The 23,396-nt window shown below is 55.7% G+C and overlaps 1 protein-coding gene across 1 annotated transcript; it reads left to right on the top strand.

The window, feature by feature from the left end:
• The first annotated feature begins 678 nt into the window (after positions 1 to 678).
• On the top strand, positions 679 to 14,433 carry RGS14 (regulator of G protein signaling 14). The gene is given in 16 exon segments (XM_044228659.1): positions 679 to 953; positions 7,883 to 7,904; positions 8,080 to 8,258; positions 8,616 to 8,708; positions 8,792 to 8,935; positions 9,296 to 9,439; positions 9,557 to 9,668; positions 9,984 to 10,096; positions 10,546 to 10,749; positions 12,464 to 12,540; positions 12,787 to 12,913; positions 12,996 to 13,077; positions 13,184 to 13,230; positions 13,310 to 13,424; positions 13,706 to 13,818; positions 13,821 to 14,433. Coding segments are annotated over 16 exon segments (1,794 nt in total). The 5' UTR covers positions 679 to 908; the 3' UTR covers positions 13,998 to 14,433.
• Positions 14,434 to 23,396: the final 8,963 nt, after the last annotated feature.

The following is a 23,396-nucleotide window of genomic DNA, read 5'->3' as shown; positions in this document are numbered from 1 at the left end:
CACATAGGCATCACACATGGAAGCCACTGACACACGTGTCACCGGGAGGGCTGAGGACTTTTACGTCTATGGGCAGTTGTACCTGTCACATGCCCCTGTCTAGGGGACTAGATGTACATATACAGGGGTTTCTTTTTTTTTTAATACAGGGTTTTTTTTTTATGAAGGGCGAGCCTCTGTGTTTATGACACACATGCCTGAATGGTCTGTGTGTACATGACCGTGCACACAAGGTGTCCATCTGTCTGTACACTTGGGCACATACCTGGGTGGTGCCTGGGGGTAGTCACTCCGCATGAGCACAAGTGCCTGGGGGGACACTGGGTGTGCCCATGCACAGCACACACACAGCAGGTGGGAGCTAAGCGTGTGTTGAGTAAGGTACATGTGTGCATACTCAGTGCGCATGTTCACATGGTGACGTGAGTCCCCGCCAGGGTGCAAAAAGGTCACTAAGAGTGTGAGCACACACTTCTGTGTGCCCAGACATGAACTTGGAGCTCCCTGGACTGGGCCAGACCAGGCCGAGCTCCTTCCTGGGCGCACAGAGGTCTCTGTGATGTGCTGGTAATAGTGTGGGGCACTGCCAAGGGTGCACTGGTGGCATGTGTGTGTGCCTGTGAACGTGTGTGTGCGTGCGTACGTGTGTGTGTGTGTGTGTGTGTGTGTGTAGGAAGAGGCATTCGCTCTCTTAGACCTTGCTTCTTTCTGTGGTTCGGTTTCTATAGAGACACTTCCTGTGGCAGAGAAAAGAGGTAGTGAGCTGGTGTTTCAGGATGTGAGGGCCCGCAGGAGCGGAGCCGGGCTTTCTCTGTTGCCTGCCTGCCACCGTGCAAGCTCTGGCCGGGGCTGCCCACAGTCCCCATGGTGGGCTCTCCTCACAGCAGGGACCCGTGAATAGCGGCGGCATGCCAGGGAAGCCCAAGCACCTGGGTGTCCCCAACGGGCGCATGGTGAGTGTGGGCTCCAGGCCAGGGGGAAGGGGTGGGCACACCCAGGGTGGAGCCCAGGAGGCACGCCAGGCAGGACTGGGCAAGAGCCTGCATGCTGCTCACGGGCGGGAGAAGTTGGGTAAAAACAGGAGCAGGCAATGGGACCTGGGAATCTCATCCTAGGACCTTCTAGAGGGCCCTGCTGGGGATCTGGGGCAACCTTGGAGAGGAGAGCAGAGTACAGTGGGTATAGGCTTCTGATCCCCACTGCTTCCTCTCCGGCCACTTTGGCCCCATCCGGGGCAGGGAGACCTGGCATGTCCTTTGACCCCTGCCTACCCCCATAAGGGCCCAGACCCCCACATCTGACTTAGCCTCATGTCCTGTCCCCTCACCCCATGTCCTAATGTCCAAGGTCAGGTAAGGGGAACCCTCAATGGGTCACTGCCCTTCAGCTGGACCTGCTCCAGAGGCTTCCTGCCAGAACAAGTAGTCTTCGGGCAGCCTGGGATGGCTCAGCCAGCTCGGGCCAGCTTGGTGCAGCTTGTCTTTTCTATCCTGGGCTACCAGGAAGGGTGGGAGTAGCTGGGTGCTCGGATGCCCTGGCTACTGCTGCTGCCCCACCCCCTAAACCCTCTCCCTGGCTGCTTCACCTGTAAATCATAGCTGTGCTCAGACAGTCCAGCTTCTTTATACATTCAGCCGATGGGGCAGACTGTGCTGGGCCTTTCTTCTCTCCCTAGGATACCAGCCCACTTGGCAGAGCCCAGCCCCTCCTCGCAACCCCAGGAAGGTCAGCCAGTGTCTTAACCTCCAACCTAACCCCAGCTTAGGACTATGGAACAAAAGCAATGGGTCTAGAAAGAACCGGGTTCCAGTCTTGGCTCCCTCGTCCCTTACTAGGGGTCCTCTTTGACCCTCAGTTTCTTCACCTGTAAAACAAGGAAATTGGAGCAGTTCTCAAAGGCTTGTTGAGATGATTAAGTGGAATGATGAATATGAGGCCCTTGACCCACTGCGGGGGCTCCATAAATGTCAGCCCAATGCTTTCTTTCACGCTCAGCCCCTCTTCAAGGATCCCCTCCTTCATTCAGAAACTGAGGTTGTACTCACACTCCTACCTCCTAATTACCAAGACCCTACTCCACCTCTCCTTCTTCCAGGGTCTATCGCCCAGCCCCAGGCTAGTTGGGTGGGAAAGAAGCAAACCCCACCAAGCTGGCCCAGTGCCCCACCTCACTGTTTTTACTATCAACCTAACTTTGAAAGTTCAAGAACCTAAGGTCCTTGCACTCCAGCCCCAGAAGCATGATACTCAGGTGTGCTGGCCAAGGAAGATCATGTCCACTCTCACGCCCACCCCAGAGGGCAGCTGGGTTGGTGCTTCTGAGCAGTGGCCAGAACTGGGAGGCGACTGAGGGTAACTGGAGACAGACCCAGCCTCTGCCTCTCCCATGTCAGGCCATGCTTTCTCTACCCCAAAGTCATTCAGAGAAGGGAGGGCGCTCATGTTCTGCTCCCAGCCTTGGCAAGCTCACAGATGCCCTGGTTCCCAGAAGCAAACTTCACACACAGGTTATCTTAGCTCTTCCTGGATCTGTTCTGAACTCTCCATGTCACCTCTTGAAACCCTGAGGGTCACAGCTCAGCTGCTTGTGGGTCATCGGTCAGCTTTCTGAAACCATGCTCAGCTGAGTGGTGAGGGGCGGACAGGCAGGGGTGCACACAGGGGCAGCACACAGAGGCACCCCTGGAGCCGGTGGCGGGATCCTTCTATGGGTTACCCCCAGAGGGAGGCTTAGAGGAGCAAGTGACATGCTGAAGGCAGCCAGCAAGTAGAAGGTCCTGTATCTGAGCTCAGCCTCTCTGACTTAATGCCATTGCTCCCCCACCTCCCAGAACTGCCTGGCTCCGTCCTCCCCCACCTCCCCTTGCCACCACCCCCACCCACGGCTGCCATCATTCCCTGCTGAGGCAGCTTCATTTGTCACCCTCGTCTTTCTGCCATTCAGCTTGTCAGGCAGTTGCAATGAAACCTGTCACTTAGAGAGGCTCCCAGCCCCCTCTCAGGGACATCTCCACCCAAACCCTGCTGCCACTTCATTTGTTCATGCAGTCATTCAGTCAACAGCTCCTCTGTGGGTCTGCTCTGTCCTGGCCCTGTCCCAGGCACTGGAGACCCAAACCCATTGCCCCGGCCCCTCTCCTCAAGCAGCTTCCAGTCTGGCAAGGCACAAAAGGCACGGGGACAAATATCAGAATACTATTCAGATTTGGGTAAGAGCCACGAGCCCAGGGTAGAGAAAGCTTGAGGGGGATCTGGGAAGGGAGACCTGACTTGTCGGAACATTTTGTGCGTTTTGTGCATTTTGTGGGATGAAGTTCTTGAAAGGCTACACTATATGGAAGAGAGGATGGCATGGGGAAGGGTCTGGATGTGGGGAGACACAGGGTGTGTGTGGACGGACGTGGCCTGAGGGGAAGCTGAGCCTCAAGCCTGGAGAGAGGTGGTTATCATATCCTGCCACTCTCAGGAGCCCCCCCTTAGTCTTCCCACCTGGAGAGACCCAGAACTCTGCCTGCTTTCTTGGCATCCAGCTTGGGGCTAGGGGTCAGCTCCTCAGGGTTGGCTCAGGCTGAAGGGGTTCTCTGCGCATATACCCAGAGAGGATCTGGGGACCTCAGTTTCCCCAAACTAGGGTGAAATGAGATAATGGTACAGAGTGTCCAGCACAGAAGATGCTAAGTCAATTGGCCCTCCCTTTGAGGCCTGACCTCTCCAGAGGGCAGAGTTCAAGAGGACCCTGCCGGCCCTTTAGCTCTCATTGACTTTGCTCACCTGTGTCCGAAGAGCTGAGGCTCTGGGCCTCCCAGCTCCCCTTGTACATCTCCTGTCGGCCCAGGGAGGCAGCTTAGTGGAGGGAAAGACCTCAGGCTCCAGCTGAGCACACCTGGCTTTCAACTTCAGCTCAGCCACTTCCCTACTGTGTGACTTCTTTGGGTCTAAGTTTTCTCATCTGTAAAATGGGGCTAATAACACCTGCCGCACAGGATAAAGATCTGAGGAGAGAGCAAGAACAAGGGTGTGTACTGTCAGAGAGAGCCTGTCACTCACCCGGAGCTCAACAGTGCTGGGCCACCCCACTCTAGCCTTGGTATCCTTGGACACCAGTGGCCCTTCAGGGCCTAAGAAAAAAGTATGGCACACTGAGGCCTGACCATGGTCAGGGGAGTCACCTTCCACCACACCCTTCCTCATCCTTTCTTCCCCTTTTCTCCCATTCACTCACCACTTCTCCTCAAGCAAGCCCGGGTGGCGCAAGGCCGGTCCTGCTCAGCACAACTTCCCCAGGCCTGGGAGACTAGGCAGGCGGGAGCCCTGGGCAGAGGCATCAGCATGAGGTCAGCTGTGACGGCATGAGGTCAGCGGAGCCCCTGACGGCTGCGTGCTTGCTGCATGCCCACTCACTCTTCCTCAGAGTCGCAAGAAATTGGGGATGCTGAGCCCTGTTCTACCCAGGGGGGAAACTGAGGCCCAGGGGAGGAAGTTACTTGCCCTCGAATGGTGGAACTGAAATTGGACTCCATCCTTACTCCCTCCCACCTCCGGATCTCTGTCCCTACCCCACCTCAGCCCCAACTCTATGGATCAACTATCAGGGCGGCCAGAGGGACAGGCTGAGGTGAACTGCAGGCCACAGAGATGGGGTGTTCAGAGGAGACGAATCCCTGGGAAGAAGGGTGCCAGGACCTCATGGGAGGGCAGAGGAGGACTGCTGGGACTCTGATGGCTGCTCATTAGCACCAGAGCCAGGAGAGTGCTTCATGGGAGGGAGGGCAGGTTGGGTCCCGGTACAAACCAGGGTTACGCTCTGGGAGCTACCAAACTAGAAGGACAGAAAGGCCTAGACACGGGTGGGCACAAGTATGGTGGGCAGGAGGGTTCAGGGCAACTGGTCTTTGGAGGGGACTAATGTCAATGAGTAGAGATTGGAGAGCAGTAAGTTCAGTGAGGGGAGTGGGAGCAGATACCCCACAAGAAAAATCAGCAAAAGCAGGAAACAGGAGTGTGAAGGGGTGTGGGGAACCTAGAAAAGTTTGATAAAATGTAGGGTGGAGTAAGGGGGAGGGAAATGGGGGAGGATGATGGGGTTCATTAGTCAGGCCCAGGCTGAGCTTCAGCTGTGACCCAGCAACAGCTCCACCCCCCCAGGGCAGGGAGCTTGGCCGCCCCCATGACCTGGGAGCCAGCCTAAAGACACGGACAGTCAAGTCAACATAATGTCAAGAATGAAAGAAAACAGGAGTGTGGGCTGGCTTGGGCCGCAAGCTTCTGTGCCCTGCCAGTGGCTCCAGGCCCGCCCCAGCAGCCATGGGGACTCTGAGCTAAGGAGAGGCTGAGGGCAGGGATACAGGGCAGGTGGGAGAGAGGCCAGTATGGGGTGGGGGGCAGAGGACCAGGACAGAGGCCACCACGGAGGGGGAGGCAGGATGGTTCCCAGAGCCTGGGGCAGAGGATGGTGTCAGCAGCCCTAAGGTTAGCAAAGATGCAGAGCAGGCAAGATAGGCAGGTGTGGCAGGAGCAGAGCTGCCAGGAACAGAAGGAGCAGGCTGGAAGGGACCCTGAGCTTCAATTCTCGTGCATCCCAGGAGTTGGGACTTTCTCTGGCAGCCAGCCACTGGAGCAGACTCGGAAGAAGGAAAGAAGCCATCAGATGGGGGGTGCAGAGGCAGGGGGGCGAGGGTGCCAGTGGTGGGAGTGGGGCACCTGTGGGTGGGCTCCACACCCAGCCACATTCTGTGCAAACTTTCTTTCCTCTTCAACAAACTCTTACCTCCACACTCCCAGTGGGAGACGAGGCTCAAGGAAGAGCCAGAGGTTGTGAAATGGAAAAGGGCAGAGCTGGGATTTGTCTCTGGCTCTGGCAGTCCCCAACACCTGTGTTCTTTCCTCTACAACAGAGCTAGCAAACTCGAAAGTGGAGCAGGGTCAGACCCCAATACTAATGCAGCAACAGCAATGAGAGTGACCTTCATGCCGGATCATGCGGATCATGTTCTGGGTTCCTTATCTATATATTTAACTTATTTAACTTATTTAGTCACAGCAGTCCTTTGAAGTCAGGGGAAGCATTTGCCCTATTTCTATAGAGAAAGAAATTGAGGCACAGAGAGGTATAGTGCCTTGTCCAAGATCACACAGCACAAATGGGGACTCAAGCAGTCTGGGACAGCACATGTTTCCATAAGTAACATAAATGCATCAAACTGGCCCCAGAGACCTCTGAAGAGAACGTGAGCCCCTTCCAGGGAAGCTAGTTGCTGCTCAGGGCCAGCCAAGGTTGTCATGCTGGGAAGAAGCTCCAGCTAGCTGAGGCATCACAGGAGTTTACGTGAAAATCCTGGTTTTTAAATGCGGGAAACATCTTTAAACTTACAATGAAAAAAAAAAAAAGTCTTGGTCCTCTTGGGTGGCTCAGTCAGGTAAGTCCACTTAAAAAAAAATGAGGCCCAAGATATTAATAATGTCCTACATATTTCCAGGCCAGCTCTGACCCACAGATGTGGGACCTCAGGTTCCTAGGGGAGTGTGGGGAGCAAGGAGGGAGATTCTAGCTAGGAGGGCTGGGAGACATGTTTGCAGACCACTTTCCAGCAGGGATGTAACAAAGGGACAGATGGGAGCAATCACCGTGACAGGCTTAGTGAGAATATAGGATTCGAGAGAGGGGAAGGAATTGGGGATGACTGAACCCAGGTAGCGGGAAGAAAGACAGGAAGGATATAAGGAAACTGTTCCATGTCCTGCTTTGGTGGTGGCAGCAGTGGCTCCCTTTGGGACTGGCTGAGTTGGAAGGGCCTGTGGGACATCTGGGCAGAGATGGTAGCAGGAAGTTGGCTATGTGGACTTGGAATTGGAGAGATGTGGGAGGAGGAAAGGGCCCAGGACAGAGTCAGGGAGGGGTAGAGGCCACCTTGCGTGGGTAGGAGATGAAGAGGAAGCTGGAGGAGCTGCTAGGAAGGTAGGAAGACCAAGGGAAACCACTGCAAGAGTCATTTTGAAAAGAGGGTTTTTTTTTTTTTTTTCTATTTCACTAATGGTTGGGATTCCCAGAGAAGCCTGAGCTGTGCGTGGGGGATGGGGAGGATGGAGTTGGTCTCTACAGCAATGCTATTCACAGTGGTCTACGGACTAGCACATCAGCATTGCCTGAGAGCCTGTTAGAGATGGAGAGTTTCCGGACCCATCTGGACCTATTGAATCTGAATCTCTGGACCTGGGCTCCTACAACTCATTTCAATGCACACGAGAGTCTGAGAATGACTGTTCTCAACTATAAAATAGCATCCTGGCACCAGCCTAAGGTGGGGGGGTGGGGCAGGGTCTCTCAGTCTCTCCCTCTCCAAGAGGACATAGTTGCAACAAAGAGATCACTGGCTATAGAGACACCAGCAAACACTGATACAGCACTTACCACATGCTGGCCACTGTTTCAGCTGCTGGAAATGTCTTAAACTGATCTGATCCTCACAATAGTCCTAGGAAGTAAGTTACTATTATTATCATCATCCCCTATTTGCAGAGGAAGACGAACAAATAACGAGTCACACAGCTAGTAAATGGCAGAGACAAGATTCAGAGTCTCTCCTGATAGCACCATGCTGCACACCTGGGCTTAGCCAGCAGGTGCTTCGGGAGGAGGGAACCAGGGGCAAATGGAAAGTAAGCTGGAATACTTCCCAGCCCACAGTGGTCGGCACATGATGGAAGGGGAGCCAGGAAGAGCCTGAGCAAAGTGCAGAGTAAGCAGTGACCAGGCTAGGAATGCCCAGCATGGTCCTCCAGGGAAAGGAGAACACAGCTCTAGTCCTGAGGCCTGAACCCAAAACTGTCCCTTGAGAGTCCACCCTGAGCTGTGTTCTGACTGCCTACCTTGGGTCTCTTGTAGGTTCTGGCTGTCTCAGATGGAGGTAAGTGACAGAGGGTATAGAGGAGGCTTGCCTGGGGTGGGGGAGGGTATGTGGAAACAGGGTGGGGACACCCCTGTCACTTGCTATCTTTCCAGGGAAAATATCTGCAGATGGGGTTGGGTCAGGGGCTGGAAAAGGCCACAGGGTTCACCACCACTTGTCCATCCACCTACAGAGCTGAGCAGCACGGCGGGGCCTCAGGGCCAGGGCGAGGGCCGAGGAAGCTCCCTCAGTATCCACAGCCTCCCTAGTGGCCCCAGCAGCCCCTTCCCCACCGAGGAGCAGCCTGTGGCCAGCTGGGGCCTGTCCTTCGAGCGGCTGCTGCAGGACCCGCTGGGGCTGGCTTATTTCACTGTAAGCCTTGGGTGGGATTGGGAGGGCAGATGGCAGTGGTCACTATAGTGTGTGTGTGGGAGGGGGTTGGGCATGGGAGAGGACAGGGATGGAGCTTCAGACTGGCCAGAGTGGGATTCCTCTGTCAGCTGCCTCCTTGAGCCTTTCTTTGGCACCTTCTTCCTGTTCTCTCAGCAGGGAACTTTCCTTGTCTCTGCCTCTCATTTTCTTTCTGTGCTTTCCAGTCTGGCCTCATCTGTCTGTCTGGCCCTATCTTCCTGACTTGGTCTCTTGGCCCTACCTCTATCCCAGGCTCTTTGACTGCACCCCCTGGCCGGGTCTCTGTGTCCCTAACTTCCTTCTCCTTCTCTGGGCTAGGAGTTCCTGAAAAAGGAGTTCAGCGCTGAGAATGTAACTTTCTGGAAGGCCTGCGAGCGCTTCCAGCAGATCCCAGCCAGCGACACCCAGCAGGTGGGGGAAAGGGGGGCTGGGACAGAGTGGTGGGACCAGAGCCTGGGCCATGTGCCTGAACTTCTCTGTCCCTCCTGCAACAGCTTGCTCAGGAAGCCCGCCATATCTACCAGGAATTCCTGTCCAGCCAGGCGCTGAGCCCAGTGAACATAGACCGGCAGGCCTGGCTAGGCGAGGAGGTGCTGGCAGAACCCCGACCGGACATGTTCCGAGCGCAGCAGCTCCAGGTGAGCTGTTCCATGGGTCTCTTGGGATTAGGGGGCGTGGCCTTGGAAGAAAGTGCAAGAGGCGGAGCCAGATCCAGGGGCGGGGGCCGATTGTAGCGGGTGGGATGTGGGTGGAGTGGGGTACGAAAAAGGGCAAATTTAGATGCCAGCGCCAAAATAAAATGCAGTGTCAGGTCGTGGGTCAGAGGGCGATACCAGAGGCTGCAGCGAACAGGGGCTAGAGGCGGAGCCTAGCTGAGGTCGAGGCGGAGCCAAGGGGGCGGGGCTGGACCAAGGAGTTGGGTGGGAGGGGCTAGGGTCTTGCCAGCCAGGTCCGGGAGCCGCCCTCTCCCGCTCACCGCCCCGGCGCGGGTCCCGCAGATCTTCAACCTGATGAAGTTCGACAGTTACGCGCGCTTCGTCAAGTCTCCGCTATACCGCGAGTGTCTCCTGGCGGAGGCCGAGGGACGCCCCCTGCGGGAACCTGGCTCCTCCAGCCCGGGCAGCCCTGACTCCACGAGGAAGGTGCGGACGGGAGGCTGTGGGCAGCAGGGGGCCGGGTGCCGCTCTGTAGAGGTGTGCCCCTGGTCTGCACGCGGGCTGGAACCCAGCCCGGTGCCAGCGCCTTTCCTGTACCCGCAGAAGCCGAAGCTGAAGCCCGGGAAGTCGCTGCCCCTGGGCGTGGAGGAGTTGGGGCACCTGCCGGCTACTGAGGGCTCTGGGGGTCGCCCCCTCCGCAAGTCTTTCCGCAGGGGTGAGGGTTGGAGGCCCCAGAGAAAAGTCGGGGTGGGAGTTTGGGCAAGCTTTGAGAACCCCCACTTCCTCCTACTTGTCTTCTAGTCTGTAAATCTGTGAAAACCGAAAGAGAGGTCCCGGTGACCACCACGTTTCCCCGCTGATTTGGTTTCTAGATTAGAGCAGAAGTTTGGGAAGCCCCCTCAGTAGCAACACTTCCATGGTCCCAAGACGCGTTAGACCCCGCAGGAGGTCTCCAGCGGGGTCCCCCTGGTTGTGGAGAAGGGGGTGTAGGGAGCAGGGGCTGTTTTGCTCACTGCTCCCTCTCCCCTAGAACTGGCAGGCGGAGCCCCAAACTCAGCCTTACGCAGAGAGTCCCAGGGCTCCCTCAACTCCTCCGCCAGTCTGGACCTTGGTTTCCTTGCCTTTGTCAACAGCAAATCTGAGGTGAGCGGACTTCTGGGGGAGATAAGGCCTGGGCTAAAACCGCTATCATGCACCTTTGGGGGGCCGCCATCACTCATAGTCACAGTCCTTGTCCCCAATTCCATCTCCTGTTGCCAACCCCTCATACTCCTTACTTTCTTCCTGTTCTCACCGCCTTGGACCCCTGTGTGCCATGGGTGTACATTCTCCTCGTGTGTGTGCACGTGTGGGTGCCCAGGTGTCCCCAGCAGGTGTATGTGGGTCAGCGGGAGGACCTGTCTCTAGGCGCCACTACATCTGGGTGAGCATATCTATGTTGTTGTAGGAGGAGTGCCTTTGCCTACCTAGAAGTATGCCCTTAGGCGTGTGCAGGTGTGTGTGTGCCCCAGTGACCTTACCTGTCTGTGTACCTCCCTGCATGTCCCTGAATGTGTATACATGACCTTCCCTCTGCTCCTGCCCGGAAGCAGAGCCACCGGAAGAGCCTTGGGAGCACAGAAGGTGAGAGTGAGAGTCGGCCAGGGAAGTACTGCTGCGTCTACCTGCCTGATGGCACAGCATCCTTGGCCCTGGCACGACCTGGCCTCACCATCCGTGCCATGCTGGCGGGCATCTGTGAGAAACGAGGCCTCTCTCTACCTGACATCAAGGTCTATCTAGTCGGCAATGAGCAGGTGTGAATCTGGTCTGGTCCCCACCTCTCATTCTCTTCCTGATCCTGACCCCAACCCCATTCCTCTCTGTTCAGCTAGGACCTCCACCCCAGTTCTGTTCCTATCCTCACCCCCTTCCTAATACCAGTCCCCAAAACAACCCTGTCCCTCCCCCTATGCCCAACTCCAAAGCAGCCTAGCAGCAACTCCTCAAACTCAGGCCTCCACCCCCATCCTATGAGAGTCCCATCCTTACTCCCCTTCCAGCTTCCAGCTTCACCCATCATCTTCACTGGGGGGAGAAGCATGGCCAGAACTGGGTTTCCCCCCATAACTCCCAGAGTTCCTACTGGCCATCCTTGAAATGGCCATCAGGGGCACCCAAATGCACTGAGCCCATGAAAAACTTTTCTTGAGCTGCAAATGAGCGTTAAGTTTTAAAGAGGAGTCTAAGGAAAAACTCACTTTGGACTAAGCCATCCCATAAGGGGGATCTAAAGAAAGAATGCTGCCTTCCAGAGAGACCCTGCAGGATTTCCTTCACTCAGGCAGGACCTAAGGCACTACCAGGTGGGTAGGCAGAGGGACCCGGGCCTAAGTTCTGTCCTCCAGGTCCACAGGATGGAGGTGAGCCTGGCAGGATGTGATCAGGGAAGAGAAGCTGAAGCTTCAGAAAATTTCTGGGGAAAGGTAGGCTTTTCTGGGTGCTACCAGGAAGCCTTCATGGAAGAGGCAGCTGTTGATGAGGGGAGAATGAGGACGGGGAGGAGTTTGCCTGGTGGAGCTGTCAGGAGAGGATATTCTAGGCAGATGGAGCAGCGCAAGTGAAGTCCTGGATGTGGGTAAGAAGTGCAGGGCAAGTTCCAGGGCCTGGAGAGTGGGACTGGGGCAGCCGTGGGAGGAGCTCTGCCCACTCAGGCCACCCGTGCAGCCTCTGAAGCCCAGATGGGTATTCACGAATGCCAAATATAACTCCCCACCCACACTCCACCTGTCCCTGCAGCATAGCAAGGACCTATCCCTGAAAGAGGCTCCCTCCCTGCCCTGGGCTAGTGCAGACAGTGGGGACTAGAGGGGCAGTAGTCACTACACCTACTGTTTATGTACCTACTGTGTGCCCGGCACTATGCAGACACTATGTCCTTCTGGCCTCACCGCAGTCTTGGGGGAAGAGAGCTTGTTGCAGTGAGGAGACAGGAAGTGTCTTTGGTAGGTGGGGATGGAGAGAAGTAGACAAGTGTCAAAGAGGGGACAAGGCCTGGGTAGCTGATCAGAGGTAGGTGGTGAGGAAGGAAATGCATCCAGCTGGTCTGGCTGGGTTTCACATGCCTGAGAGACAAGGGGGCAGCTCTCCAGGAGGCAGGGCCTGGCCTGGCCTGGCCTGGGAAGAGGCAGCCCCATGATCCAGGACCTAGGCCTGCTCCTTATCCAAGCAGCCTCATTGCCATTCTGTGCTTACCCCACTCCCATGATTCCTGTAACTCCACTTCGTTTCCGAAGCTGTCCAACCTTCTTGTCCCCTTCTCCCTGGCCTTGGCCGTATTAGGCTCCCAATCTGGCCAGGTGGCTTACTCCATCTACATCTCTACACCTCACCAGCCCATTGGCCCTTGCCTCTGACCCTCAGGGGACCCCAGTGGGCGCCATCAGAGGAAGTGAGGTGGTTCCCTCGGACCCTGGGGATGGTTGGGGCTGGGGAGAGAGGGACGCTGAGACCTCCCTCTGGCATCTGCAGAAGGCCCTGATCCTGGACCAGGATTGCTCGGTGCTGGCGGACCAGGAAGTGCGGCTGGAGAACAGGATCACCTTCGAGTGAGTGCCCCTCCCCCCAGGCTTGGGGCCTGGGTCCCAACCCTTGTTTGGGTCCCAATTCAGGTTCTTCCTCTCCTGTCCCAGCCTCGGACTAACTGTGTCTCCCGAACTAAGAGCCCACTCCCAACTTACCCCAACCCCCAGTTCAGGCTCCACCCCCTCTTAGACCGGTTCCTGGTGGGTTGGGGGAGAGGCGGGGCCGCTCTCCGCCCTGCCGCCCTGCCGCAGCGCGAGGGTCCCGTGCAGGGTCGAGTTGGTGGCTCTGGAGCGCGTGGTGCGGATCTCCGCCAAGCCCACCAAGCGGCTGCAGGAGGCGCTGCAGCCCATTCTGGCGAAGCACGGTCTGAGCCCGCAACAGGTGGTGCTGTGCCTGGTGAGCCACGGGACAGCCGGGCGGGTCAGGGGCGGCCGGGAGCGGGCTGCCTGGCTCGAGGGCTGCTGACCTGTCCCCACAGCCAGGCGAGAAGCAGCCGCTGGATCTGGGGAAGCTAGTGAGCTCGGTGGCGGCCCAGAGACTGGTTTTGGACACTCACCCAGGTAGAGAAGCAAGGCTCTGGGGCTTGGTCCCTGGAGATGGCTTGGGCGCAGAAGGAAAGGGGGTCAGGTGGGAGGCAAACACTAACAGTGGTGCTCTCCATCATAGGTGTGAAGATTTCCGGAGCTGGAGACGTAGCCCAGTACTGCAGTCTGGTGAGAGAGGGAAAGGGCTCCCTGCTCTACCCACCGTGCCTCCCCTCCCAGTTGTGGCTCTGACTCCAGGTTCTTACAGGGTGGCCAGCCTAGAGCCCAGAACAAGGCCACCCATCCCCCTCCACTCTCCCTCAACTCGCTGGCCGAGGGGCCCAGTAGTATCCCTGGGAAGCGGCAGACCTGTGACATTGAAGGTACTTTGGGGATGGTGGGAGCTAGGGACTAGAAGCACTGGGACCATCGAAGGTGGGTGGTATCCAAGAGGCTTAAACTGAGGCAGGGACCTGCATGTCTTTAGGACTGGAAGAGTGTCCACTGGGGCTAGGGGAACAGAGTGGCTGAAGGATGGGAGGGGTTTGGGGAGGCTGTGGTCATAGGAAGGGCAGCGGGATGGTGGTGGGCTAGCATAGGCAGGTCTGCAACAATGGGCCTCTTGACTCTATGCGCCACCGCCCCCCAACCCCCACCTGCCCAGGCTTGGTGGAGCTGCTGAATCGAGTGCAGAGCAGTGGGGCCCATGACCAGAGGGGCCTTCTGCGCAAAGAGGACCTGGTGCTTCCAGAATTTCTGCAGCTGCCAACCCAAGGGCCCCATTCCCAGGAGGCCCCACCACAGACTGTATCAGAGGTCCAGCCCAAGGGGGACCCCTCGGACTCCACGGCCCACCCGGCCCTCTGACAGCCGCCCAGCAGTCCAGGCCAGCTGCACGGCACCTGGCGGGCCAAGCATGCTGTGGGCCCGCTCTGCATGCTCTGTCTGTGCCATGAGTGTCCTTGGCCCCTTCCTGCCACGGGCAGGCCCGCAGGAAGAGCTGGAAGGCAGTGGAGAGCGGGCTCAGAGGAGCCACACCCCACAGCTGCCACCACTCGGTCCCTCATCGGTTCACTCCCCCAACCCTTGCTGCCAGGCCACTGAGGGGAGGTGGGGCTAGCCTCCCCAGTACAGGCAGGCCCAGCACAGAGGGGCAGCATTGGAGTGCGAGCCTCCCCACCCTGGGCAGAGCCTCAGCAGGGAGCAGGACGAGGGGCTGGCCCCTCGGCAGGGAGCTGGTATGAATAAGTCCTGGGGGTGCGGGTGGGCAGCCCCTCACTACTCACACAGGCGCTGCTGGACATATGGATTTTGAAGTTGGCCTGGGGCAGCTGGGTTTGTCCTGGATGTATGATATTGTTATTATAATAGTAATTATTATTCTCCCATGAAGTGTGTTCCTTGTGTGCCTGTCTACCCTGGGTACCCCCCCCCCGAAACTGTACTGCCTCCGTCACCAAGGTTAATACCAGGAAGCCCTTGGGGACCTCAGGATGTGCCCCCTGACTTCCTGTTGTCAGAACTTCTCTTCCTGACTGCACAGAGTATTGAGGTGTGAATATGAGAGATAAGACAGAGACAGGAGGGACGGAGGAAAGGGAAGGAGGGGAAGACCCTTCGGGGGAGCCATGCCTGTGTCCCCTGTCACCATGCTGTTCCTCAGTCTCTGGATCTGAGCAGAATACAGCATCTGGATGTCGTCCTCTGCTTCTAGTGGGGCTCAAGTGTCTGCAGACATGGCTGTGGGCTCCTTTGGATGCAGTAAGGGCCTTTTGGAAATACTGGTTGTTGCACTGGGGGCAGGTTTTGTCTCCTGTCTGCTTTGGCTGGGTGGTCATCCCTGTCTTTAGGCAGCCCACACATTGAGGGGGAGCAGGGAGGACCTCCCAGAAGGAGGGCCCAGTGTATGTGCAGAGAAGCCAGACTCTGGCCCGGTGCTGCTGAGCTAGAGGAAACCAGGGGACATGAGGACCTCGAGGGGACACCTGAGGAGTGAGGGGCCCTCCTGACCCTGAGGTGGTCAAGCTCTCTTCCCCATTCCAGTTCTTTGTGCTTGTTGTCCCCTCTGCCAGGAATTGGTGCCCCCCCCCCCATCATGGCACCTCTTCCTTGAAATTCCTGAGACGGATCAGTTGGGTTTGCTGGCCCATCAGGCCTTTCTCCAGAAGTTGAACCCAAGCTTTTCTTGGGGGCTCTCAGCCTTTTGCTCCCTCTACCCATTTTGCTTGGCTGGGTTGACCAGAACCCTTAGCTGCTGGGGGTGGGGGTGGGCTCATAACGCAGGCCTGGCCAATCAGAGTTTGGTGCAGGGACAATTCTCTGACCTCAGTTGTGGTCATCTACCATATCCTGGGGCTTTGAGCAGATTATGCAGGGAGAGAACCTGCATGTCAGTGAAGTCAACACAGGAGAGCTGGACTGAGAGATAGGAGATTCCTGACCAAAGCTACCTGAACACCTAAATTCACCCAGGCTTGAAGTCACCCACCCCTAGACATCCTCATTTAGGCAAGGCAATACATTCTTTCTGCGTGCATGTGCCCGTGGCTCTGAGTAGGTTTTCTCAGACCAGCAACCACAAAAGTCCTACTTCATCTTTCAGCTTGAACACCTCAGCAGAGCCTTCCCCGGTCACAGATGATGTGGTCTAAATACTTGTGTCCACCAACACCCCCCAAATTCACATGTTGAAATCCTAGTCCCAAGGTGATGGTATTAGGAGATGGAGCCTTTGGGATGTGCTTGGTCATGAGGGTGGAGCCCCCGTGAGCGAGGTTAGTGCCCTTATAAAATAGAATCTCTACCCCTTATACCCTGTGAGGACAGAGCAAAAAGTTGGCTGTCTACAACCTGGAAAAGGGCTGTCACAGACAACAGATGTGCTGACACCCTGATCTTGGACTTCCAGCATCTAGAACTGTGAGAAATAAATTTTTGTTGTTTATACATCTCCCGGTCTCTGGTATTTTTGTTATAGCAGTCCAAATGGACAGATACCAGATATGACATTCTCCATAACTTTGTTCTCTACCATGCTGTCTGGTTTCCTTCCTTCACAGTGCTCATCCCACTCTGTAGTGACCTTGTTTACTTTACACTTGTTTGCTGACAACACGATAAACATGCCCTGATGGCAGTGACTTTGTCCATCGTAGTCAGTGCTGTATCCCTTTGGCCTAGTGGGAAATGATTCTTCAGCCTCAGATAGACGCAGTGAAGGACACAGGGACTGCAGGGCAGCGGGGGTCCTGGGTAGGGGACTGCATAGCACCAGGATCATAGTCTGTGGCCAGAAGAGGGTAGAGAGACAAACCCCTGTCCTTTCCCCAATCAGCTGCAGAACCTCCTTATACTTCCTGGGCCCTGGGGGTTCTCCCTTGGGGGCAGAGACACTTTCCACGTGCGAAGATAAAGAGGTGGGGACACCAGGTGAAAGATGGAATCTTCCCAAAGTTGGCAGATCCTGAGGCAAGCGCACCCTTCACCCACCAGTAATAGCAGTGATGCCTACTACTCTAAAGGACCAACAGATGCGACTGCCCCATAACAGAGGAGGTCATGGGTCAGATAAAAGGGCCTCTAGAGATGTGAGCTTCTGCAGGGGGAGGAAAATTCACATCAGCTCAGGCCCCCAAGTTAGGCATGTCCCATCCTTTATCTCATCTTTGTCCTCAAGACAAAATAGCCTGATGGGGATGAAACCAAGGCTACAGGAGGGGAAGTGACGAGTCCAGGATCCTGCAAGGAATTTGTTGCTGGACACAATCAGACAACACATAGGCTGTCTGACTCAGAAGCACACAACAGGGAGCAGGGAGGAAACCCTGATGGGAAGCCAGCACCCTCTCGGATGAGGATACATTGATATGGTTGCTCTGGGGAGCAGCTTGGGAGTTTCTGCTGAAAATTAAAAACACATAGCATGTGATCCCAGAAGTACCACCAGAGAATCACTCACTCCCAGGCACAGGGAGCCCCATCCCTGCTGGGCTGTGTATGACCCAAAAACCGGCAAACAGACAAATGTGGGTGGGGGTGCGGGGTGGGGGAGTGGGATAACAAAAAGGTGGTGGTGTGTCTATGCCCTGCAATACCACACAACAGATGAAGAATTAGGTAGAACATGTTCTGCTGTGGAAAGTTCTCCAAGATGTATTACTGTTCAGTAAAAGAAAGTAGAGCAATGTGCATGACATGATACCTTTATATAAACCACAAACACAGAGACACACTTAAAAGGATACAGAAAGAACAGAGAATGTTCTAGAAGGATACATATCAAACAGACAGGAAAATAGAGAGGGGACCAGGACTGGGGGTAGTAGTCAAAGGACACTTTCACTTTAGCTTTAATGCTTTTTAAATGATGCAATTAAAATAATTATAATAACAAAGAACTTCTCAAGGCCACTTCTTTGTCACTCTGACCCACCATCCCTTTCTCGAGAAGGATAATAAACTCTTCCTTTATGGGGCTTCAGCCCACCGCCCACCTTGGCCCGCTTTGGCTGGCTGCTGTGTCCCTTGTCCTCAATTCCCCAACATGTCCCCTGAAGCTGTCCCAGGCTGAGGGAGACCTAGTTCCCTCCTCCCAGCTCTGCACACTCAGAATCCCTCAAGGTCCAGGACCCTCACTGCAGCGATGGGGGTCCAGGCCCACAGACAGAAGGCACCAGCTGGCCAACCCCCAGGCCCTTTTCAAAGCCACTGCATTGCACAGAGCTGGACTCCTGCGTGGTTGGGAAAAGTCATGAAAGCTGCTTCCCCTCACCCCACCAGATGGGAAGCCTGGAGGGGAGTCAGCCTATCCACCAAGCACCCGGTGTGAAGGAGGGGAGAGGACACATATTTGCTGACAGCTCTGCAGTCCCCAGCAGCCCCATCTTGCGGAGGACACAGGCGGAGAGAGTGGGTGGGACTGCCATGAGGACGGCCATAGGACCCAAGCCTCTGAGAAAGAAACCTGCTGCCTATCTCTGCTCCCCTCACCCCTCTTGACAGTCATGGTGACAGTCAAGCAGATGGCATGGGGTGGCCACAGGGCAAGTGCAGAGCACACAGTGACCTTGGCTCTGGCGACCCCTCCAGGGTGGGGACAGGCAGAGCCCCCAGCTGCTACCTGCCTGACAGGAAGTGCTGACACAGCCATGGACAGATGCTCCCTGGGGCAGCCATCCCTACCCCCAGGAGCGAGCACAAGGTGCACCCTGCAGGGGGCCTGGCCTGGTGGTCAGGTGACTCCAGTGTCTGGGGGATCAGTCGCTGGCACTCAGCTTTCGCAGGGAAAGAATAGCCGGATGGGGGAAACACACATAGTTGGTTATGTTGACTCAGATGCCACCTAGGCCCATTCACAAAAAGCAGGGGGCACCATTCCTGTCCCTGGTGGTCCTGGCAGGTCCAAGAAAAGCTGAAACATGAATACATGTGTGTGTCCTGGGACTCCTGCCTCGACTAGGCAAGGGGTACTCTGTGACCATCTTAGCTCCTCTTTCCAGGAACTGGTCTGGGGGTTGAACAGAGTCAGAAAGCCAAGGAGAAGCACCAAAGAAGCAGCATCCCACTTCCAGGCCAGCCCAGCCCAGGATGCTGGTGGCCAGAATGAAGTCTCAGCCAGCTAAGAGGGGTGGGCACCAATAACCCCACTAGCCAAGTAGGCCAACATCTTCCAGCCTTATTGTTGAGGGGCTGGAGGAACCCAGAAGCCAGACCTAAAACCTGGAGCGTACAGTATGCCGCTGGAACTTAGAGCCTGGAACCCAGACCAGAACCCAGACCAGAACCAAAACTGGACTCTGGGGGTGTCTGGGTGGCTTGGTTTTTAAGCATCGGCATTTGGCTCAGGTCATGATCCCAGGGATCATGGGATCATGGGATCCCTGGGATCGAGCCCTGCATCAGGCTCCCTGCTCAGCAGGGAGCCAGCTTCTCCCTCTCCCACTCCCCCTGTTTGTGTTCCCTCTCCCACTGTGTCTCTATCAAATAAATTAATTAAATCTTTAAAAAAATAAATAATAAAAATAAAAACTGGACTCTGGAGGGGCACCTTTCTGGCTCAGCTGGTAAAGGATGAGACTCTTGATCTCGGGGTTGTAAGTTTGAGCCCCACATGGAGTCTGGGATCTGGGATTAGAGGTTGCAGCCCAGAATCTAGAGCCCAATGCCTAGAAGCAGAGCCCTTACTCGGCTGGACATCAGAAGACTGAAATTGGAACCAGGGACTGGAGCTCAGATCCTGGAGCCCGGAACCCAGGGCTTGCCCCTGAGAATTTACGTATGGGGCCTAGAGCTCCAGGCCCAGAACATGGAGCTCAGGACCTGAAGCCTACAGCCAGAGCTCAGAGCTTCTGGTCTGGAACCTGGAGCATGGGACTGCCATGCTCACCCTTAGGTCTGGTCCCCGAGGCCGGCATGAAGGCAGAGAGCTGGAACCACACTAGGAAGGGAGCTGCAGAGGAAGAGATGATTTCTGAGAAAAGCCCAAAGCAAGCTCAGCTCTTTTGGCCACAGACTTTGGCCTCCTCCATCAATGAGTGACCGATGCCTGGGCTGTCAGGATTAAACATTACTCAGGGCACTTATCCCCCAAACAAGGATGGGGCATCCTCAGGTCAGCAGCCCCTGCCCTGGATCCATGGATCTAACATAGCCTGCAGCACCCAATCTGGAAAACAGGGCTCGGAGGGGAGAACACCATAGACCCAGCCTGCTCTGTGCCAGGCCGCTCAGATGGAAGTCCAGATTGTCCAGGAGAGGACAAAGTCAAGGGGGCCAGGGGAGGAACTGCTCTGGTCCCTAAGGGGAGGTGGGAGGCGGCCCCTGTTATGTCACCCAGCCCATTGTTGAGAATGGCTGCTTCGGCCACAGATAAAGGACGCCCCCATGCGTGTACAATGCACACCCACGTTGCGTCTGTGTACTGGGGTGGAATGGTCACGGCTGTGTCCACCACATGCTGACTCACGGTGGGGCTTATTTGTTGGTTGGAGAAATAAACACATTGTTTCAAGGAGACAGGAGAAGCCCTGTCGTGGGATGACACTGGTCATTAGTCAGTTCTCCCCCCAAAAAATCCAGTTCATGGAGGGACTGTCTGGCATGTTAGTTTTTCTTCCCCTGATGGTCCTCCAACTTTAGGTCCTGCAGAAAACGTACAGGCAGCAAACTGTGTGTATTTAAAGGAGCCGCTGGATCTCAGCCGAGGATTACAGAAACAGCTGGTTGTGCCAGCTTCCCCAGCTCGCTCTGTTCCTGGCCCAAGCTCTCGTTCTCGGGATCGTTCTCTACTCAGCTCAGCAGTCCTGCTGCTCCCGCGGAAACTGTTTTCATTGGCGTGACCAGATTCCCGATCTGTCAGTCTGTCACACTCGCGTTGGCCATGCTGTCTCGGCTCCCACCTCCTGCTCCTTCCCAACAAGCCCTCACAAGCTGCCCCCACCCCCAGGACCGCCCCAGGACAGCTTGCCTGGATCACTAAATCTGCTCTGTCCTCACATTCCCCGACAGCTCTGTGGCATCTGACCTTGCTGATCAGGCTGTCTCTCTCAAGACAGGGGTGAACTTGGCTTCTGCGACATCTGTTTTTCTGCTCTTCCCAATCCTGTCATACCTGTCGGCTTCCTCTCAGGAGTCCCTCTTTTTTTTTTTTCTTTTTTCTTTTTTGCCCTCCCCCAAACATGGGTGCTCCTCCAGGCTCAGCCCCGGGCCTTCTCTCTATTCAATGTGCACATTCTCCCTTGGGAGAGGGGGAGGCATCTTCACAGGCCACACCTGAGGCCTTGAGGCAGGAGGGATGCCAAGTCACTCTGGGCACCAAGGCTGGGACAGGATGCTGGTCTTTCTACTGGCAGGGCCAGGTTTGAAAAGAGAGGGGTGACAGAGTCAGAATTACATTTTGAAAAGCTGGCCGGCTGCTAGTTTGGAGACTGGATCGGGAGGCACAAGGCCAGAAGCAGGGAGAGCCTTCAGTGAGAGATGGTGGACCAGACCCGGGAGGTGGCGAAAGGCTGAGGGAGCTCCCGCTGATGGGAAACGGGGAGGGCTGGGTGACGGAGGAGAGATAAGGAGGTGGGGGAGAAGGACAGTCCAAGGAGTCTGCTCTGTTTCTGGCTCAGATCAGAGGACCACGCACTGCTCCCTGAGGCTGGAAACGTGCGGGAAGCCCCGTCTGGGGTGAGGAGCCCGTAGTGTGCTTCAGACCCACAGAGCCAACTGCTCACACCAGAGGCCCCTCAGACACAGTCTGTCCAGACGGATCTTGGCATCTTCCCTCCCACACTGCTCCTCCTCCCGCGTGTCATTTCTCAGGTGAGATACCGCCAACCCCCAGGCTCCAGGCTGAGAGGTCTAGGGGAAGCTGTGGCCAGAGTGCTGGTGAGCAGACAGGGCAGGAGTCAGTATTCAGGGGACACGCAGAGACTGTCACGGGCTGGGAGGAGGCAGCACGTGAGTGGAAGGAGTTCCGGTGAACCAAGGGGCAGAGATGTGGTCGCCTTCTCCATGCTTGCGGGAGTCCGGAAAACAGCTCCGGTCAGCTCCCTGGGGCTCCAGTGGCCACCCTCCCAAATTCCTTTGGTAGTGGTCACTGCCTGTAGCATTTTATAATGATGTCTCTTGCAGGACCTATGATGGAGAACTGTGTCCTTCCTTAAACCCCGAGCTCCGTGAAACCAGGGAAGGTAGACGGCAAAATTATCAAAGATCCTAACCTTATTAAAAAGAAGCACCCCAGGGGCACCTGGGTGGCTCAGTGGGTTAAAGCCTCTGCCTCCGGTTCAGTTCATGACCCCAGGGTCCTGGGATCGAGCCCCGCCTTGGGCTTTCTGCTCATCGGGGAGCCTGCTTCCCTCTCTCTCTCTCTCTGCCTGCCTCTCTGCCTATTCGTGATCTTTGTCTGTCAAATAAATAAAATCTTAAAAAAAAAAAAAAAAAGAAAGAAGAAGAAGAAGAAGCACCCCAGGGTGCCTGGGTGGCTCAGTGGGTTAAGCCTCTGCCTTCAGCTCGGGTCATGATCTCAGGGTCCTGGGATCGAGTTCCACATCCAGCTCTCTGCTTGGCACGGAGCCTGCTTCCCACTCTCTCCCTGCCTTCCTCTCTGCCTACTTGTGATCTTTCTCTCTTCCTCTCTGTCAAATAAATACATAAACTCTTAAAAAAAAAAAAAAAAAGAAGCACCCCTAAGTTCATAAAGAGCACCTTGGATACAGTGGCTCCTGCTCCGGGTCTGACCAGAGCAGGGCAGGAGAGAGGAACATGGCCTGTGGTCAAGGTCCCTGGACCCAATGGGGATGGGGGTGCCAGGCACCCCTAGATAGCCTCTGAGCCCAATGTGACTTCACCAGCACTTGTGAGCCTGAGGACGATTCTGACACGAGAACTCAGCAATGACTACCTGCCCCTGGCTCAGCAACACCCTTCCCACCCATGCACCCCAATCTTTGCCAAATCACTCTGTCCAGTCTGGAGAGTTTCCGGGACACCCGAGGGATCGCTACATAATTGAGTTTCAGAACAGAACATGATGCAACCATTAAAAACAACATTGGCCCTGAGTGTAAATACACAGGGAAGGTAATATGCAACGGTAGGTGGAAAAGAGCAAGACGCAGTCTTTCATAAACAAAAAAATCCAAATAGGTGAGAGAGGTCCAGAGAAAAGGCTGAGAGGCGGTGTTCTGTGACAACAATGGGTTGAAGAAGCAGGATTGTTTTAATTTTCTTTTTTCTGTGAATGGAGACCTTTCTAGGATGCCCCACGTGGCTGGTTGCCTGCCTCAGTTCTTCAGAATCTTCCAGAACAGGTCATAAGGCTCTATGGCTGATTTTCCAAACCAGGGCATTTTTTAAGTGAAAGGGAACTGTGGGCCAACAGTCATCAGCCAGGACTTAGCCAGGCAAACCAGGACTTATGGTCACTCTACCCAAAACCGATCCAGTTGCCCCTCTGCCCACCCCTCCCTGGTCCCCTGGGGCTTCTGTGGCCTAAACTGACACAGCCACAATGTGGAGGGGCCGGGATCCAAACCCAGGCTGGCCTTGTTGTCTGCTCTTAGCCACTCCGACAGAAACTCCATTATGAGCACTAGCCAGCGGACAACCCCACAGTGTCCTGCAAATTAAGTACAAACTAGTTGACTTTTGTCACGTTAGAGGGGAGCTGTGCAGAAACGTCCATCCACCTTGATGAGAAAGGCTGGATTTGTGTCACCCCAATATATGTGCGATATAACAGGCTGCAGCTCAGGGGGACCCTGAGCAATCAAAGGGCAACCGGTGAGCCCAGGCAAGTTGTTGACCTGAAATAGGGCTGCGAATCTAGAGGAAGTGGAGCCGTTCCCTTGGGGGGGACACTGCAG

The sequence above is a fragment of the Neovison vison genome, chromosome 1, assembly GCF_020171115.1.
Source record: "Neovison vison isolate M4711 chromosome 1, ASM_NN_V1, whole genome shotgun sequence".
Classification (NCBI taxonomy): domain Eukaryota; kingdom Metazoa; phylum Chordata; class Mammalia; order Carnivora; family Mustelidae; genus Neogale; species Neogale vison.
This window is presented reverse-complemented; position numbering and strand designations above follow the sequence as displayed.